Source organism: Eschscholzia californica, unplaced genomic scaffold, assembly GCF_041429995.1.
Source record: "Eschscholzia californica isolate CP2 unplaced genomic scaffold, dmEscCali1.0.p SCAF_4, whole genome shotgun sequence".
Classification (NCBI taxonomy): domain Eukaryota; kingdom Viridiplantae; phylum Streptophyta; class Magnoliopsida; order Ranunculales; family Papaveraceae; genus Eschscholzia; species Eschscholzia californica.
In genome coordinates this window covers 24,426,688-24,442,151 of record NW_028238461.1, presented here as the reverse complement: position 1 = coordinate 24,442,151, position 15,464 = coordinate 24,426,688, and the positions used below count along the sequence as shown (strand labels likewise).

General features: G+C 35.7%; 1 protein-coding gene and 1 long non-coding RNA gene across 2 annotated transcripts; both read left to right on the top strand.

Moving 5' to 3' along the window:
* Positions 1-2,319: 2,319 nt before the first annotated feature.
* Positions 2,320-8,697, top strand: LOC147543810 (uncharacterized). The gene is made up of 3 exons (XR_015239850.1): positions 2,320-2,652; positions 2,756-2,802; positions 8,661-8,697. It is a non-coding gene; the product is annotated as an uncharacterized LOC147543810 (long non-coding RNA).
* A 5,154-nt stretch (positions 8,698-13,851) lies between these two features.
* On the top strand, positions 13,852-15,172 carry LOC147543809 (uncharacterized). The gene is made up of 5 exons (XM_086635516.1): positions 13,852-14,223; positions 14,307-14,659; positions 14,752-14,842; positions 14,946-15,041; positions 15,089-15,172. The coding sequence occupies exons 1-5, from the start codon at positions 13,852-13,854 to the stop codon at positions 15,170-15,172; spliced, it is 996 nt and encodes a 331-aa protein (XP_086491642.1).
* The last annotated feature ends 292 nt before the right edge of the window (positions 15,173-15,464 follow it).

Sequence of the window (15,464 nt, the reverse complement as noted above, 5' to 3'; positions counted from 1 at the left end):
GAGGCAGCTCATGATAAGAAAAACCGAGACCTAGAGAGAGAAAAAAAAAAGGGAGAGACTTTGTTTCTGTTTCTGTTTCTGTTTCTGTTTCTTCTTCTTCTTTCTCCTTTTATTAGTGAGAGAGAGGGGTTTAGATTGAAAGAGTTTGAAGAGAAAGAGAAATATTGTTTTGTAGAGAGAGAAAAAGATTGAATTTATTATAAAATCCATTGAAATTGTCTTCTTCTTCCCTTTTCTTTACTGTTCGGTTAGAGACATAAAGAGAGAGTTTATTATTGCTATAGAGAGAGGAAGAGAAAGGATAGAGTGAGAAAGAAAGAGAAAACAGTAGAGAGAGAGAAAAACCAGAGAAAGAAAATAAGTTTCTCATCAGGAAATCGTTTCCGGGAAGACGAGAAAATTATTTTCCCTAAGGGTCTGTTTGGCTGCACAGAGGGAAATTTGCGAGAAAAAAGGTGTTTTCTTCTCCGATTCTTTTTCTTTCTTTAATGTTATTATTTCTCATTTATCCCACCATGATTATGATCACTTTAGCGATGAGTAGCTAAGTTCCTTTAGTCTAGGGTTCGATGAAGTTAACATTTTACATGAATATTGACTTATTATCTTAATAGTTTGAAGGATAAATTCAATTGATAAATTTTCGAAATTATTCATAACTTCTTCTTCGTTTATATTTCTGATTTGATTAGTCATGTTTAGGTATATCTTTAATGACTAATGCTTTTTAGTTAATAGGCGAATGTTGAAATTGTGTTTGAATCTTTCATTACCTATACTTCGTACATCTTGATTCGTCATATTTAGGTTAGATTCTTTAATGACGAATACTTGATAGTTGATAGGCAATAGTTAGAATCGTAGAGAATCAATTGAGGTGAGACAAGAAAAAAATAAGATTTGAGTGAATATTTGTGTTTGATCGTAACGGATTCAAAACCCTAGGCTACTTCTCCCATAAAATCATTTACCATTATTATTTGTCTTTGTTAGTATTATTGTTTAAATTGCAAGAAAATCAAAATCTGAAGAAAATCCAAATTAGTTATAGGAGTCAGAATAAGATTGACTTAGTCTCTGAGGAACGAACCGGTCTTACCGGAACTATTACTTGACACCCGTATACTTGCGGGTGGTGACCTATTTAGGAAAATTTCTAGGCCCATCAGCCGCTAACAACATCACCTCCTTTTTGTTCAATCTCGTCATCCGAATCAATAATAATCAAATTAGGTCTTCGTTTTACTGCTCCTCTGGTCAACATTATCCTTTTGCCATTCCTTCGTTCTTCGAGTAACCTCAACCCTTTTGCGAAAATTCTTTCCCTCAACCCAAAGCCACCCTTCGACTTGAACCTCTTCTTTTTAGGGGGGTTATGCCATTCAAGGTATAGAACTGGTGGTGGTGGGGGAACTTCTGGAGATTCAACCACAAGGAAAAAATGGAGATATCCATCTTCCTTTCTGAAAGTTCTAGCCTGTAGAAAGCAAAAGTTTAAGATGTCACCGTTTAAAACCATACCAATGAAGGACTTGCTTTGAACAATTGCCCACAAAGAGAGCAGATGAGTTCCCGGAGGCAACTTAAACCCTTTGCATGCGGCGTCAAGGAACTTCACGAGCGTCCACTCCTTCGTTAGAGGGACATCAATGTCTTGAAATATGACTACATCTCCATCGATGTACTCTGTGTAATGAATATGATTCCAATCGGTGCCTTCGGGAAAATAACCACCATAGTGAACATGAACATCGATCACATCTTCTATAGGATAACGACGATGATAGTTGTCGTCCATGGAAGATTTTAGGGGAAACACAGATCAGAAGAAGAAGAATAAAGTTTGATGAATGAAGCAGAGTTTTACAAAGAGAAGAGTTAGAGAGAGGGAGAATGAACCAGAGAAGAAAGTTAAAATTTAACTCTTGTACTTTGCTGGGTGGGAAGGCGAGGAGGTTACTTAATTGTCGTTCCAAGAAAAAACGGGCCTGGGGAACATCCCTCTTGATGATGTCTGAACATTTAATGTGGGGATTTGACGTGCGCAGGGTTGTCAGGCATGCCTAAACACGTAAGGGTACTTTGGGTAAAGAAAAAGTGAATTTCACGGTCTTGTGACGTTAACGGCAGAAAAGTGGCCATATGCGAATATTTGCTAAAGTCAGGGACTAGGCAGGAAGCTGGTCACAAAGTTAGGGGCTATTAGGGAAATAACCCTTACTAATGTATTGATCTTCCAAATTTTCTCAATAGCCCCGTTACGAACAAGTTCACTTCAATTCTCAAAATTTTCTCAATAGCACGTTAGGAACAATTTCACTTCAATTCTCACCGTCAAACTTCCGTTACAACTCTATTGATCTTTCAAATATTCTCAAATATCCCGTTAGGAACAATTTCAGTTCAATTTTCACCGTTATATCTTCGAAATATTCTCAAATATCCATGAGACAATTCAGTTCAATTCTCTTCATCGATTTCAGCCAATTCCTGACGTAAAATCTCTTAACTTTAAAAATAACTGTTCCTAAAGCCAGAAATAATGATTAATCCCATGATTTCACCATTGAAGATGGTGAAATCCACTATAAAACTCTGAAAAGCTGATGATTTCATCATTCAGCTATTGGTTTTCTAAGTTCTCTACACATGGTGAGTTCTATTGAGTTTTTTTATTCAGTTATTGGTTATCTAAGTTCTGTAGTTGTTTGAATTTCTTTACTGAATTTTCAATTTTTCTGGATTTTGTACATAGATAAGGTGGTGATTTCTACGTTCAGAGTCTCACTGATCATCCAGCCGGTAAGTTTCTGTTATTGTTATTAAGTACCAACACAACCTTTTAGATGCACACAACCTGTTTGACATAAATCCCAAAAGTGATTTTGACAAATAAGTTTCTGTTATAAATCCCAAAAGTGTTTTTGAGAAATAAGTTTATGTTATTGATTGTTAATTGTCTCAGGAAACTATCAAACATGGTGAGTTCTCTTCATGTCTTTAATTATTAGTCCAACAATTAGTTTTAACTATTCTCATATTATAGGTTACCTTAGCCACTAGCAAAATGTTATCTTCATGACTTTCTTACAACTGAAGTATAGGTCCCAAAGTGGAGCAAGGTCCCAAAGTGGTTCAATAAACAACCGTACATTAGGAAGTTAATTTGTTGGTGTGCATGGTTGTCTCTTTAGAAGTAAGTTTTATATAATAGATTTCATCAACCTGTTAGTTTTTACAACTGAAGTATAGTTTCAATAAGGTCCCATAGTGGAGCAACCATGCATTATGAAGTTAATCTGAGTTAGATATTTTTTCATGGATGAGTCGATTTTTAACAAATCAATCCTAGACCCCAACACAACCTGCTTGTGTGCATGGTTGTCTCTTTATATAAATCCTGAAAGGATTATTGTACATGTTAGGTGCTCAAATTTAGTACAGTATTGTTGTTTTAGAATTTCCATTATTTTTTCCAACTGTTCAAAGAATGATATATCCATATAATAAAACAGAAGGAAAAACGTTGATTGGGACAAACATATTTTTTTAATATAAGATATTGTCTAAAAGTCTTTCGAAATTTAAATTATAGTCCTTCTTCAATGTCCTTCTACAAAATACAAATATATAAGTGCGGAAATCGAATATCTCAAAATTGTCAAAATATCTCTTGTAATAGCATCAATATTTTTCGTTTTTTTCCTTAAAATATGAAATCAAAACACAATATCTTTATCAAATCTTGTAGATATTTTCGTGGCTATTCATTCTTTTTAAGAGGATGGTTAAATAGCAATTTTATTCTCTTCTTTTCTTCATTACAATCTAGGGTTATTTCCCAAATGGCCCCCAACTTTGTGACCAGCTTCCTGCCTGACCCCCCTACTTTAGCAATAATTCCTGTATGGCCCCCTTTTTCCGTTATCTTTAACATTCCGTTACTCTCTCTCATCCATCTCATTTTCTCTCTCTGCCAAGTCACCTATCACGCCATATCATCATCTTCTCCAGTAGGGGTCGCCGGCCGGCCAAATTTCCGGCCGGCGAACTTTAAATTTTTTTTTCTCTCTCTTCTCTCTAAATAAAATAAAAAAAATTCTTTTAAAAAATTCTCTCCTCTCTCTCTCTCTAAACTCCGACGAAGGGGGGTTCCCTTCGCCGGAGGATCTGTTCGTCACGAACAGATCTGGTCTGTTCGTGACGAACAGATCTGGTCTGTTCGTGACGAACAGATCCTCCGGCGAAGGGAAACCCCCTTCGTCGGAGTTTAGAGAGAGATAGGAGAGAACTTTAAAAAAAAAAAAAAAAAATTTTGTAGAGAAGAGAGAGAAAAAAAAATTTGAAGGTTGCCGGCCGGAAATTTGGCCGGCCGGCGACCCCTGCTGGAGAAGATGATGATATGGCGTGATAGGTGACTTGGCAGAGAGAGAAAATGAGATGGAGGAGAGAGAGTAACGGAATGTTAAAGATAACGAAAAAAGGGGGCCATACAAGAATTATTGCTAAAGTAGGGGGCCAAGCAGGAAGCTGGTCACAAAGTTGGGGGCCATTTGGGAAATAACCCTAAAATCTTAGAAAACGTAAACTCGGCAAAAGATTAAAGATTTTATACAATGAATTGGAGGAAATTAACCAACCCCCACTACATTAGAATGAAAATTCCAAATCTCCAAATAAATACCCCCACTTTATTCTGCAACCAAAAGAAACTGGGTAGAGAGAGAGAAAGAACCAACAATGGTGTCTATTTGTCAAAGGTTTTCGAATCTCTGCAACTTTACCGATCTCATCTCATTCATTCTTTTTCAACATGCCCAGATCTCAGTTTCTTCATCTTCTTCACTAACATGTTCATCTCAAACATTTTCAGAAAAGAGAGTATATCAACATTGTTCTTATCTACCCAGATTGAATTCTTACCTTAATTGGACTTATAATTCATCAAATAAATCATTACTAACCCTAGCTCAACATCTATTGGAAGAGTAGGAGCTCAATCTCTAATTGCTTTTAGACAACCAGATGGATTAATAACTGTAAAAACTTAGAATGTTAGTTCATGTGAGATTATTCAACAAGGGAAGATTGATTTTGATGTTTTGAATTCAAAATATGAGTATTTTACTACGTTTATTAGGATTTATGCAACTATATTGTTTTACCAGGAAGTTATGGGAAAGTATTGAATCAAGTTTGGCAAGTTGGTACTCGAATTGATGATATAAATGAATGCTTCTCATTCATGATTTTGACCTGGTATTGAATCAAGTTCGGCAAGTTTGGAAAGGGTGTCTGTATAATATGAATTCTAAAGGAAAGCTTGATTTGATAAATTTATAAAGTTAAATTATCATACATAATTAGATATCAACATGAGCCGTGATTGAATGAGCTTGAGCTCATGGGGTAATATATGAGCTTGAGTTCATCGATGGTGGTGATCGTACCAGATCAGCCCATGTCCAGCCACCTCCTTAAATTATGCACTGGTTCAAACAGGTGAAGAATAAGGCATAAAAATCCATCTAATTCCGTCAACACCTATTACACTTTTTGTAACTTATCTTCCAACCAAACTCAGAGTTACTCTATAATGAACTTGGAATTTTAAGTTTTTGATTGGTAAAGAAGGAACAACCCCAATTCTTTTTGGCAAGACAGAATCTTCATCCGATAGTTCAATCATTCAGTTATAATTCTTATAAGATCCTTAGCGACTATAATTTTGGTGTCCTTAGAAATAAAATAGTAACTAATTTAAAAAAAAAAAGAAACAAAAAAAATTGCAAGGATTAAACAAAGAAACTGAGATATCTCTCTCTCAATAAAACAAGAAAAAATGAAACAAAAGAAAATAAACAACAAGTAGAATACCGAAACGTTATGATATCTAGAATATAGCAATAATAAATATGAAAAATCAGGTGACATGTTTGGGGAGAGCGGCTAGAGCAATACTATGTGGCACATCTAAAAACACTAGGTTAAAATTCGTCAAATTCAATTGATACAATTGTCCGTGCCCTAGGGCACGGGTTATACCCTAGTAGAGATATGAGACAAATATTTAAATAGAGAAAGATTCAAGTTGGTATCTTGAATGTGGACAATTTTTAACCCTTTTGACTTCTGCTTGGAAATTTTACTTCCAGTATTCTGAACTCCAGTTATTTTAGCGCATTGCGTTTAAAAATATAATGATTTTTACACTTTTCGCACACCAAATTATTCCATTCGGTTGAAATATATATGGTCTTTGGAGAGTATTCACTTGTAAAGTAGCATGGGTGGTTTCAACAAACAAAAAAGTAGAATGGGTGTATTTGGACAACAACAGGATAAGGTGGGTTGGATTATGAATTCTTTTCTGATTGAAAACTCAAACTAATAATCTAGAAAACCAAACTAATAGAAGACTGTGAAAAATAGGTTTTTTGTGATTGGATTTTCCGGAACACAAAGTGATGCTCAAAGTACCTTCTATCTGTAGTATGCTTTGAGAAATTGAAAAAATGTTATCTTTTCCGACCTTGGTGTTTTATTTTGGTGATTCTGAACCATACGAGTAAAATATTCCAGGATTACTGTGTCAATATAAAATCTCTTTAGTCACCCATTAATGGTAACATAACTCTACAAATAGTATCCTCTCATTATATGGGCTATTGGGTCTCATTAGATAAGCTACCAGATGTTTATCAGAGTTGTTTGACATGGTTTATAGCGTTAAGTTTTCAATAGTGTGCATTTGAACTTTAGTAAGCAAGTGCTTTTAATGTTTTCAAAAGAAATTTGAGTTTGTGTCAATAGAAAATCTCTTTGGTCACCCATTAATGGTAACAGAACTCTGCAAATAGTGTCCTCATATTATATGAGCTATTGGGTCTCATTAGATGAGCTGCCATATGTTTATCAAAGCTGTTTGACATGGTTTATAGTGTCATGTTCAATAGTGTATGTTTGAACTTTCTTAGTCAAGTGCTTTCAATGTTTTCAAAAGAAATTTGAGGCTTCAGGTGACTTTCCTTAGTAAGGAAAATATTGGTCCTTGTAGCTGGAGCATAACTTTGAGCCTCAAAACCCAATCAAACCCTGCAAACTCCTTCCTGTAGTTTATTAGTTGCAAGCAGGCCAGAGGGCAATAATAACTAGATGGAGAAGCTAATCGGCAGTCTAACTACTCTTTAATATGATAAAGCATTTTAGCATTAAAAACGTCATAAACACCTTGCATGAGTGCAGGGCACCTGAAGATAATTCATATTTTCGGAGCTAATAGATATTACATAGCATTTGTTTTAGAGTTTTGGTTTAATGATTAGAAACTATATATGTTATATTGTTTTCGACAGCTATGAGTTATACATGAATTTATTAGTTCCCTGTTAAGGTTCTCATCTGACTTCATTACTACTACCGGTAAGTTCCATAGGAATTTGAGTCTTTGGCTGATTTATTTTGTTCCTAAATAGTAGCATGTAGATTGTCTTGACTAATGAAACATGTTTATTATGGAAATTAAATCACTTAGTTGCTAAAGTGTTGTTTTTCATCCCATCTTCTTATATTATTTGGGTTTCTCAATTGTAAATTTGTAAAACTACCCTACTATCTTTTTCTTACAACCCTTTTGTATCTTCCATGTAGAGGTTTCGCTTTTTTGGACGTCTCCAACAACTTATTTTTTAACCCTCTTACAATGCTTTCAAAAGAGGAAAAAATGTTTCAAACATGTTACCATTTACCGCAAAAGAAGACAACACGTCCCACAAAAAGTGGAAAACATTTGAAGTTGAAAAGCAATTCGATTCTTTATAGTGTGTTAATCGCCCATCCTCACCATTATCATGTTGTGTCATGATCGTCCATTAATAGACCGTCCTCCCCTACAGTGTCGTCCTCATCTTCATCGTCGGTGAACGACCCTTCATCTCCACCACAACGTCCACGCCCACCACCAACCTATGAATACTTTCGTTGGCACCTTGTGCCAGATGTCATACACCATCTCATGATATCCGAACATTCAAGGGGGTGAGCATGACGTACATGGTCGTATGCTGTAAAAAAATACCAATGAAAGTACACTATGCTGAGTCAAAATGTGAAGACCTGTAAACTTACATACTCTTTCGCGCCCCTTTCGCCATCAAAATGATGATAACGTTTTTACCGTTCTTCAATCCGAACAACACAGTTTGAGAATACCTCTGTTTTCTAGAGTCGTGAATAAATGAAACTGTTATATTTTTGTATGTTAGCTTAATTAATTAAATAAAGGGTGGTTGGTCTCTGGAAATTATTTTCACTTCTTAGTTATTGGTAGTGTCGCTATATATGACATATGGTATCCCGTAATTATATATGGAGTTGGTAGTTTTTTATATAATTGTGTTACCCTTAACGTTATTATATTTTACCAAACAACTTAGGCATTGTTGGTATTGTCACGGCGTGATGTTGTCAAATTTGTTCCTAACAAAATATCTTATCGGATGGTTGGTTATCACCCCCACAAGGAGAAACAACAAAAACATGGTGGCCTTCGCTCACAAAATACCATATGTCATGCTATGTATAATAAATGTTTTTGTTCGGTACGGTATTCGACATCCATAAGTACAAATCACTAACTGTGTTTTCTTAGTTAATTGCAGTATTCTGCAGGAAAAACAAAGGTGATATAGTTGGGGGCATCTTTTTACAACATCCAGCTCATTCATCGAATAACACATCAAGGTTGAGGTGAGGCTGATCCCTCTTTCTCATCCTCACACACATAAATACACTTCATTAGAATCACCCTAAATTCACTTACAGTATGTGATCTAACGATAACATTGTGATAACAATCTATTACAAATTATACAACGATAGTACTGTTAGTTTCCATGTTCTAACTTTTTCCCCTTCCAAATAATCCACTTAACGCACAAATACGTTTATTCACTTTCAATATGTGATCCACCAGTAACATTGTAATAGTAATATATTACAAACTATACATTATGTCCACAATAGACTTGATTAGTAACCAACTCTCCCCTAATAGCAAAGTGTTGATATAGTCTATTATGGGTGGTTCTCCATTTCCATGTTAGATCTTTATCATCATTAATATTGGAACATGTTGTGTAGACAATGAAGAGGAAATGTGTGTCAGATCAAAGCCAAGAGTCAAACATTGTTACTAAAGGAACTCCATCAAAGGTATTACTTATTAGGTCTCTAACTCCTAACCCGAAAAGGTGGACAGTGAAGGCCCGGGTGACAACAAAAAGTCCCCTCCAAACGTACAGTAATGCCAGGGGACAAGGAAAATTATTTTCATTCGATATCCTTGATTCTGAATGTGGGGAACTGCATGTACCATGTTTTAACGATGTAGTCGATAAATTCTACGACGACATTGAGGCTGGCAGCGTGTATTTGATTTCTAATGGAGTGTTGAAACCAGCCTCGCAGTCTTTCAATTACTGGAAAAATGATTCCAAGTTGTATCTAGAAAAGTATTCTAGAATTCAAAAGTGACTAGAGGATGAGACGTGTATACCTCAGCATCATTTCCAGTTCGTATCCATCAGTGACATTAAAACCATGCAACCCAATTCATTTGTTGGCATAATTGGGATGGTCTCCTCAATAAATGTTACTACGCCTATAACGGAAAAAGATGGTACTCAAACACAAAAAAGAACACTTCAAGTAAGGGATAAGTCTAGCTATATTTTGGACCTAACTCAATGAGGTAAATTTTGCAATGAGGAGGGACGAGAGATTCATCTTATGGTCGAAACTGGAGTGTTTCCTATTTTATCTGTTCAGTCGGTAAGGGTTTCAGATTTTAATGGAAAATCAGTAGAGATGCTCCCATCGAGTCAATTATTCGTGGAACCAGACATTCCAGAGGCCGGTGAAATAAAAAAAATGGTTTAGCACAATGGGAAGCAATGTCAATTCCATCTCCCTATCCAAGGATCCACAGGGAATGATGAATAAATGTCGTACATTTATATGCCAAATCAAAGACGATCAACTTCGAACATCTGAAAAACCTGACTTCATCACTGTCAGTGCCACGATATCATCAGTCAAAGCTGAAAACTTTACTTATACGGCTTGTCCCCTAATGGACGAGACACGTCAGTGCAACAAAAAGGTTATTATGAATGAAGACTGCCAATGGCATTGCACCAAATGTGATAAGGCATTTGTTGATTGCAACTATAGGTATATTCTGTTGTTAAAACTACAATACTCCACTGGTGCTATATACGTAACTGCATTTGAGGAGTCTGCCGAGTATATCATGGGCATTTCAGTAGAAGCTTTGTAGTTGTGATGAAGAGGGAGAAATTTAAGGGGATTTTGCTCAAATGCCCAAATTCCGGGTGCCAAAATCAATTTTGCCCCACCTCAAAGAGTTTTTGCAAAAATAACCCTTTTCTAGGTTTTCAGATTTTTGTTTCCTAACTTACCCTCCTATATATAACATATTTAGAATTTTTAGATATCTTTATTTTTTCCCCAAACCAGAGATAGAAACGAAAGCATCCCTAATTCTTCATCTCTCTCCTCTTGAATCTCAGTAATCAGTCGATTCCTCTCAACCTAACGTCCAAATTTGTTGCTCCAATCAATCCATCACTCGAAGCTAGTCGGTTTATACCATTTTCATCTCTTTAACATACCTAAGGTTTGAATCACAAGCTTGAAAAGCTTCCACTCTCTCTCTCTAGTCCGAAATCTATAAAGACTCATCTCATTCAATTTGAAACAGGTGTTTCTTCTATAAATCTTCACAATGTGATATGTTTATGTTTGATTTTGTATTGTATCAATTGATTGATGACTAAGGTTTGATTATTTACATAATTTAGGGTTTATACTATAAACAATTTAGGTTTTTTGAATTTGTGTTTTATTATGTGTTTTATTGTGTGTATCAATGTCTGTTTGATTGTGTGTTGGATTGTGTGTTTGATATTGAATGAAAGCATGAATGATAATTGATTTTGATTTGTATTTTGATTTTCAATTGCTTTCGGTTGTACCTGTTCGAATCATGTCAATAAAACTCGACACGATCGAACCGAATTAAGCTCCAGTAGGTATTGGGTTATGTCCAAATAGTTTTAATTGGATCAACACGAATAGATCGACAGTAATAGTCAAAAGTCATTCATTGTATTTTTCAATCAAATCTTGAAAATATGACTCCATTCATTGCAGAAGAGTTCCAATGTACCTAGACTTTTCCTCCTTCTCTTCTTGATTCCAATGCATTTACTTCTATAAATTTCGATTTCATATCTTCTTCATTTCCCACTTCTTCTTCATCAATTTTTTCATCAATCATGGTTTCTTCATCGTCGTCTTCTTCTTCATCTGTTGGTTCAAACAAGCGTAACCGTGTTGATAAGCTTGTACTAGGAGGAACTATATCGGGAACTTTAGGTGTCAAATGTCAGTTATGCGAAGAAAGTGGTCATTCTTCTCCTTCTTGTCCATGGATTTATATTCCTTGTAAAATTGAGGGATGTACTAGCCTCACGATGTTGTGTAATACCGTGATGAATGGTGAAATAAGGAAGTACCTTGCTTGTCATTTTCCCAAGTTTCCTTCCTGGCTTCCAGTGGCTTGATGAAGCAAAGGCCGAGTTGCAAGACCCTGTTGGTACAAGTAAAGGGAAGAAGGTTGAAGAACTAAGTGAAGAGAAGAAAGCTTATTCTGTGTTTATTTTTCGATCTAGCAAATGATTATAATGTTATATTTCCTGATGAACATGGTATATATATATATATATATATATATAAAAAGTTGTTTTTTAGATTATATTTTATTAATGTTGTTTCATGCTTTCTATTATCAATGTTTTTTAATCGAGTGTTAAAATATTGCTTCCTGAATAGGTCGATTGACAGAAGTCGACTTGTTTTATAAAATATCGACATATGAGAACCGATCAAAACTCCAGTAGGTAACATAATAGATTGATGAATATTTCGATTGAATCGTGTCGTTAGTGTTCAATAAATTTCGATTGAATCGTGTCGTTAGTGTTCAGTAAATTTCGATACAGACGCATCGATTGTAAATCCAATAGGTACCCAAGGATTTGTAGCTATAATCGATTTACAAATGTCGATTATGTTATAAAATTTCGACATGTTGCAATCGAATGTAACTCCAGTAGGTTACCCAAGGTGACGCAGTGGAAAAACTGATAAAAGTCTTAGAACTCCGTCTAAAAACTATTGAACCGAAATTGATAACAAGAATACTAAAATACTGAATTTTATTGATTGAATGAATAACTAAAACAACTTCTAAGCCCTCATTATATAGACTTAAGGTTTCCTAATCTTTGTCAAACTCCAATAGAAACTCCAAAAAAATAAAATACTGGAATAGTAGTAATCCTAAACTGAAAACAATTACCAAAAATAGAAAAAGAAACTAGTAAAAGTCCGTTTTGAGGCCCTAAACGATGGAATTTTCCCCTCAAAGTAGGCCTGTGTGGCGAAGCGACAACGAATGACCGGAATGCTATTTCGCACCATCCCTCAAAATTTCGTCCAATTCTGACACCCGTACCTTCAATTTTGGCCGTTTTAGTCTGTCACCCTTGTATTTGGCTGCTTCGATCTCATCCATGTATTTCTCGGCCAATTCCTCTACATCACAAGGTTCTGGATTTAAAATCGATTAACCCATGTCGTTATCCTTTAGTTTGTTTCGGTTGTCACTTATCGGTTAGTTGTGTTGGTTAAATTTGACATTTCCTTGCCTTTCCACACATGTTTAAACATTTATGTTTTTTTTTTGTAGGCAAAGGAGCCACAACTTGAGACAAACATTGATTGCAAAGCAGGGATTACCTGTTTATCTAAGGTTGAAATTATTTCATTTATAAAAAGAAAATTGAACGAAAGGCAGCTCGGTATGTTTCGGAAGACATGTTTTGGTCATTTTCTTGAAATGACGGACCTAACATGGTGTGGGGTGGCTGTCCACAACATGTTGTTGCGGGAGTGTTATCCGCAATCATTCCTGAACGACGGGGAGTCAATGAAATTTTACATTGGTGGTAAAGAGTTGAAATTTTCTATCACGGAGTTCTCCATCATATCAGGGCTTAACAACTTACAGCGTCTCCGGAACGAAGAGTTGCCACCACAAATGGACGAGATAGAAAATGATATTTCTTTGCACGATGCATACTTTGCTAAAGATAAAAAAAGTCAGCAAGGATATGTTGGAAACGTGTATTGGTACATGCGAGGATGATGTTCATAAGGTCAAACTTTGCTTGCTTCTATGTTTAGACTTCTTTTTGTTGGGGAAGGATTCGAAGAAGTTATTTGTTGACCGGGATGATTTAGAGTTGGTTGAAGACTTGAGTTTGTTCAACAAGTACGCGTATGGTCCTAAAGTGTTCAAGAGAACTATAGGGAGCCTTCAGAAATGTATTGGTCGCGGTATAAAAAACAAGAAAGAAGGTAGTCAGTTGAGATACAATCTGAATGGTTTTCCATTTACATTCCTGGTATTCCAATATTTCCCATTTAAGTTTTCCATTTATCATATATCTTTCCTGTACCATTTATGATTGTTAATTTATTTGTTATATTTAATTGTAGGTATGGGTATATGAATGCCTCCCTTCTATTGCGAATGAATATGCGGAAAGAAAATCTTTTGTCTTATATCCTCGTATTTTACGATGGAAGAGTAAAGGGAAAATTGAGTATGAAAATATGCGCAAAAAATTTGTTGCAGCTGATGTAAGTTTTTAACGATATGATTTCATTAATTAATGTGTTATATTGTTTTCCGTATAGTTAATGATTATAGTTTTGTTGTTTTTGAAGGTTGTTGTTGGTCTTTTTTCACCTGACGATACTGAGTTAGGTAAGGAAGTTGAAGTTGAAGATGCAGTTGAAGCCAAGGAAAAAATAGATAGGGTGGATGTGATTCTCAATGAACTTAGAGACGCAATCCGTTCTAGGGATGACCAAATACAAAGGCTTAATGGGGTTGTCTCTCAGCTTAGGGAGACACTTCGTCAGAGAGATGACACAATCGAAGAACTTCAAATTAAATTGGCTACCTATATTTCAAGAGTCACTACACATGTAGAAAAGGGTGATGGTGCGTCTAGCTTGCTGAAAGAAGAGAGGGAACCGAGTGATTTTGTAGCCGACGACGTGATGGAGGTAAATAGTTGATTAATTAACTTGTATCTTTATTTCATTTTGTTTTTAGTAGCATTGTATGATTAAACTTTTTTGTGGTTAAGGAAGCTAACAAAGACGAGTCCGGGGAGAGTGTGCATGAGGCTAGCAAAGAGGTGCGAGAGAATTCAGAGAATCCAGAGAATTCAGAGAATTCAGAGAATTCAGAGGATTCAGAGAAAAGCATGTACTTAACCTTTAGCAATGTATTTGCGGTATCAGACGATGATATAGATGCAGTTGCAGACCGTAAGGTTGAGGCAGTTCAGAAGGTCCTCGAACAATATGACTTTAACGATGGTCAAAAAAGGTTGAAAAGACGTAGAGGGGAGATAAATTCATATCATGAATTGCAAAAGTGCACCCCCAAGGATTTTGTCGGGTTATTTAACTGGATCGTTAATTGGAAGAAAAGAGTGTAAGTCTCACTACATTTCATATCGTCTTTATCGTCGTCTAATATTTTGTCATATGAAATTCATTTAATGAACATTTATTTCTATTATATAGGTCGAGAGTTCCAGTTAATCTTGGTCAAAATATTGTCGAGCCAAAATGGTTTAGAGATTTGTGGATGAAGGGAAAGTGGCTAAATAACGAGGTGTGCTCCACTACTTGGCCATATGAAATCATTTTATTTGTGTTGTGAGGACATAACATATCGATAGTGTAACGCCACTTATTACATTATCTTTGGACAATAGCATATAGATGTTGTGCTCCACTACTTCAGGCAACGCAAAGATTGCAACCCAGAGAGGTACGGGTCGGAATGGACCACTGGTGATTGCCTTTTTTCGGTAAGTGTTTCTACACTTTACCGTCTTTATTGTATTTTACTTTTCAGTCAAAGGGTCTTAGGACTAAGAGTATGATTTCATATAAACTTGTAGCATCATTTGTGAAGATGTGCGGGACGAAGCAATTTTAAGACTGACCCTCTTAAGGGTTCAAACATGCATCACAAATATGTGTCAGGTTCACAACCCGTTGTGACAAAGCCTTGGAAGGAAGTTCAAATAGCGTATATGTCTTTGTTTGTTAATAGTAACCACTGGGTACTTGCTGTCGTTGACATAGTTAAGAAAAAAATAACTATATATGATTCTTTAAGTGGGAACCGTCCAATAACACGACATTCTTCATTCCTTGGTCGTATTATGCCCTAGGTGGTAAGTGATGGATCATCTAGAAAAGCGTGGGTAGTGACGAGTAAAGCCAAC

Bases quoted from the DNA above. Each gene is read 5' to 3' on its own strand.
- LOC147543809 (XM_086635516.1), top strand. From the start codon at position 13,852: ATGATTATAGTTTTGTTGTTTTTGAAGGTTGTTGTTGGTCTTTTTTCA. The intron at 14,843-14,945 runs GTGTGCTCCACT...TTTGGACAATAG, and splicing joins GAAAGTGGCTAAATAACGAG to CATATAGATGTTGTGCTCCA. The intron at 15,042-15,088 runs GTAAGTGTTTCT...TTTACTTTTCAG, and splicing joins CTGGTGATTGCCTTTTTTCG to TCAAAGGGTCTTAGGACTAA.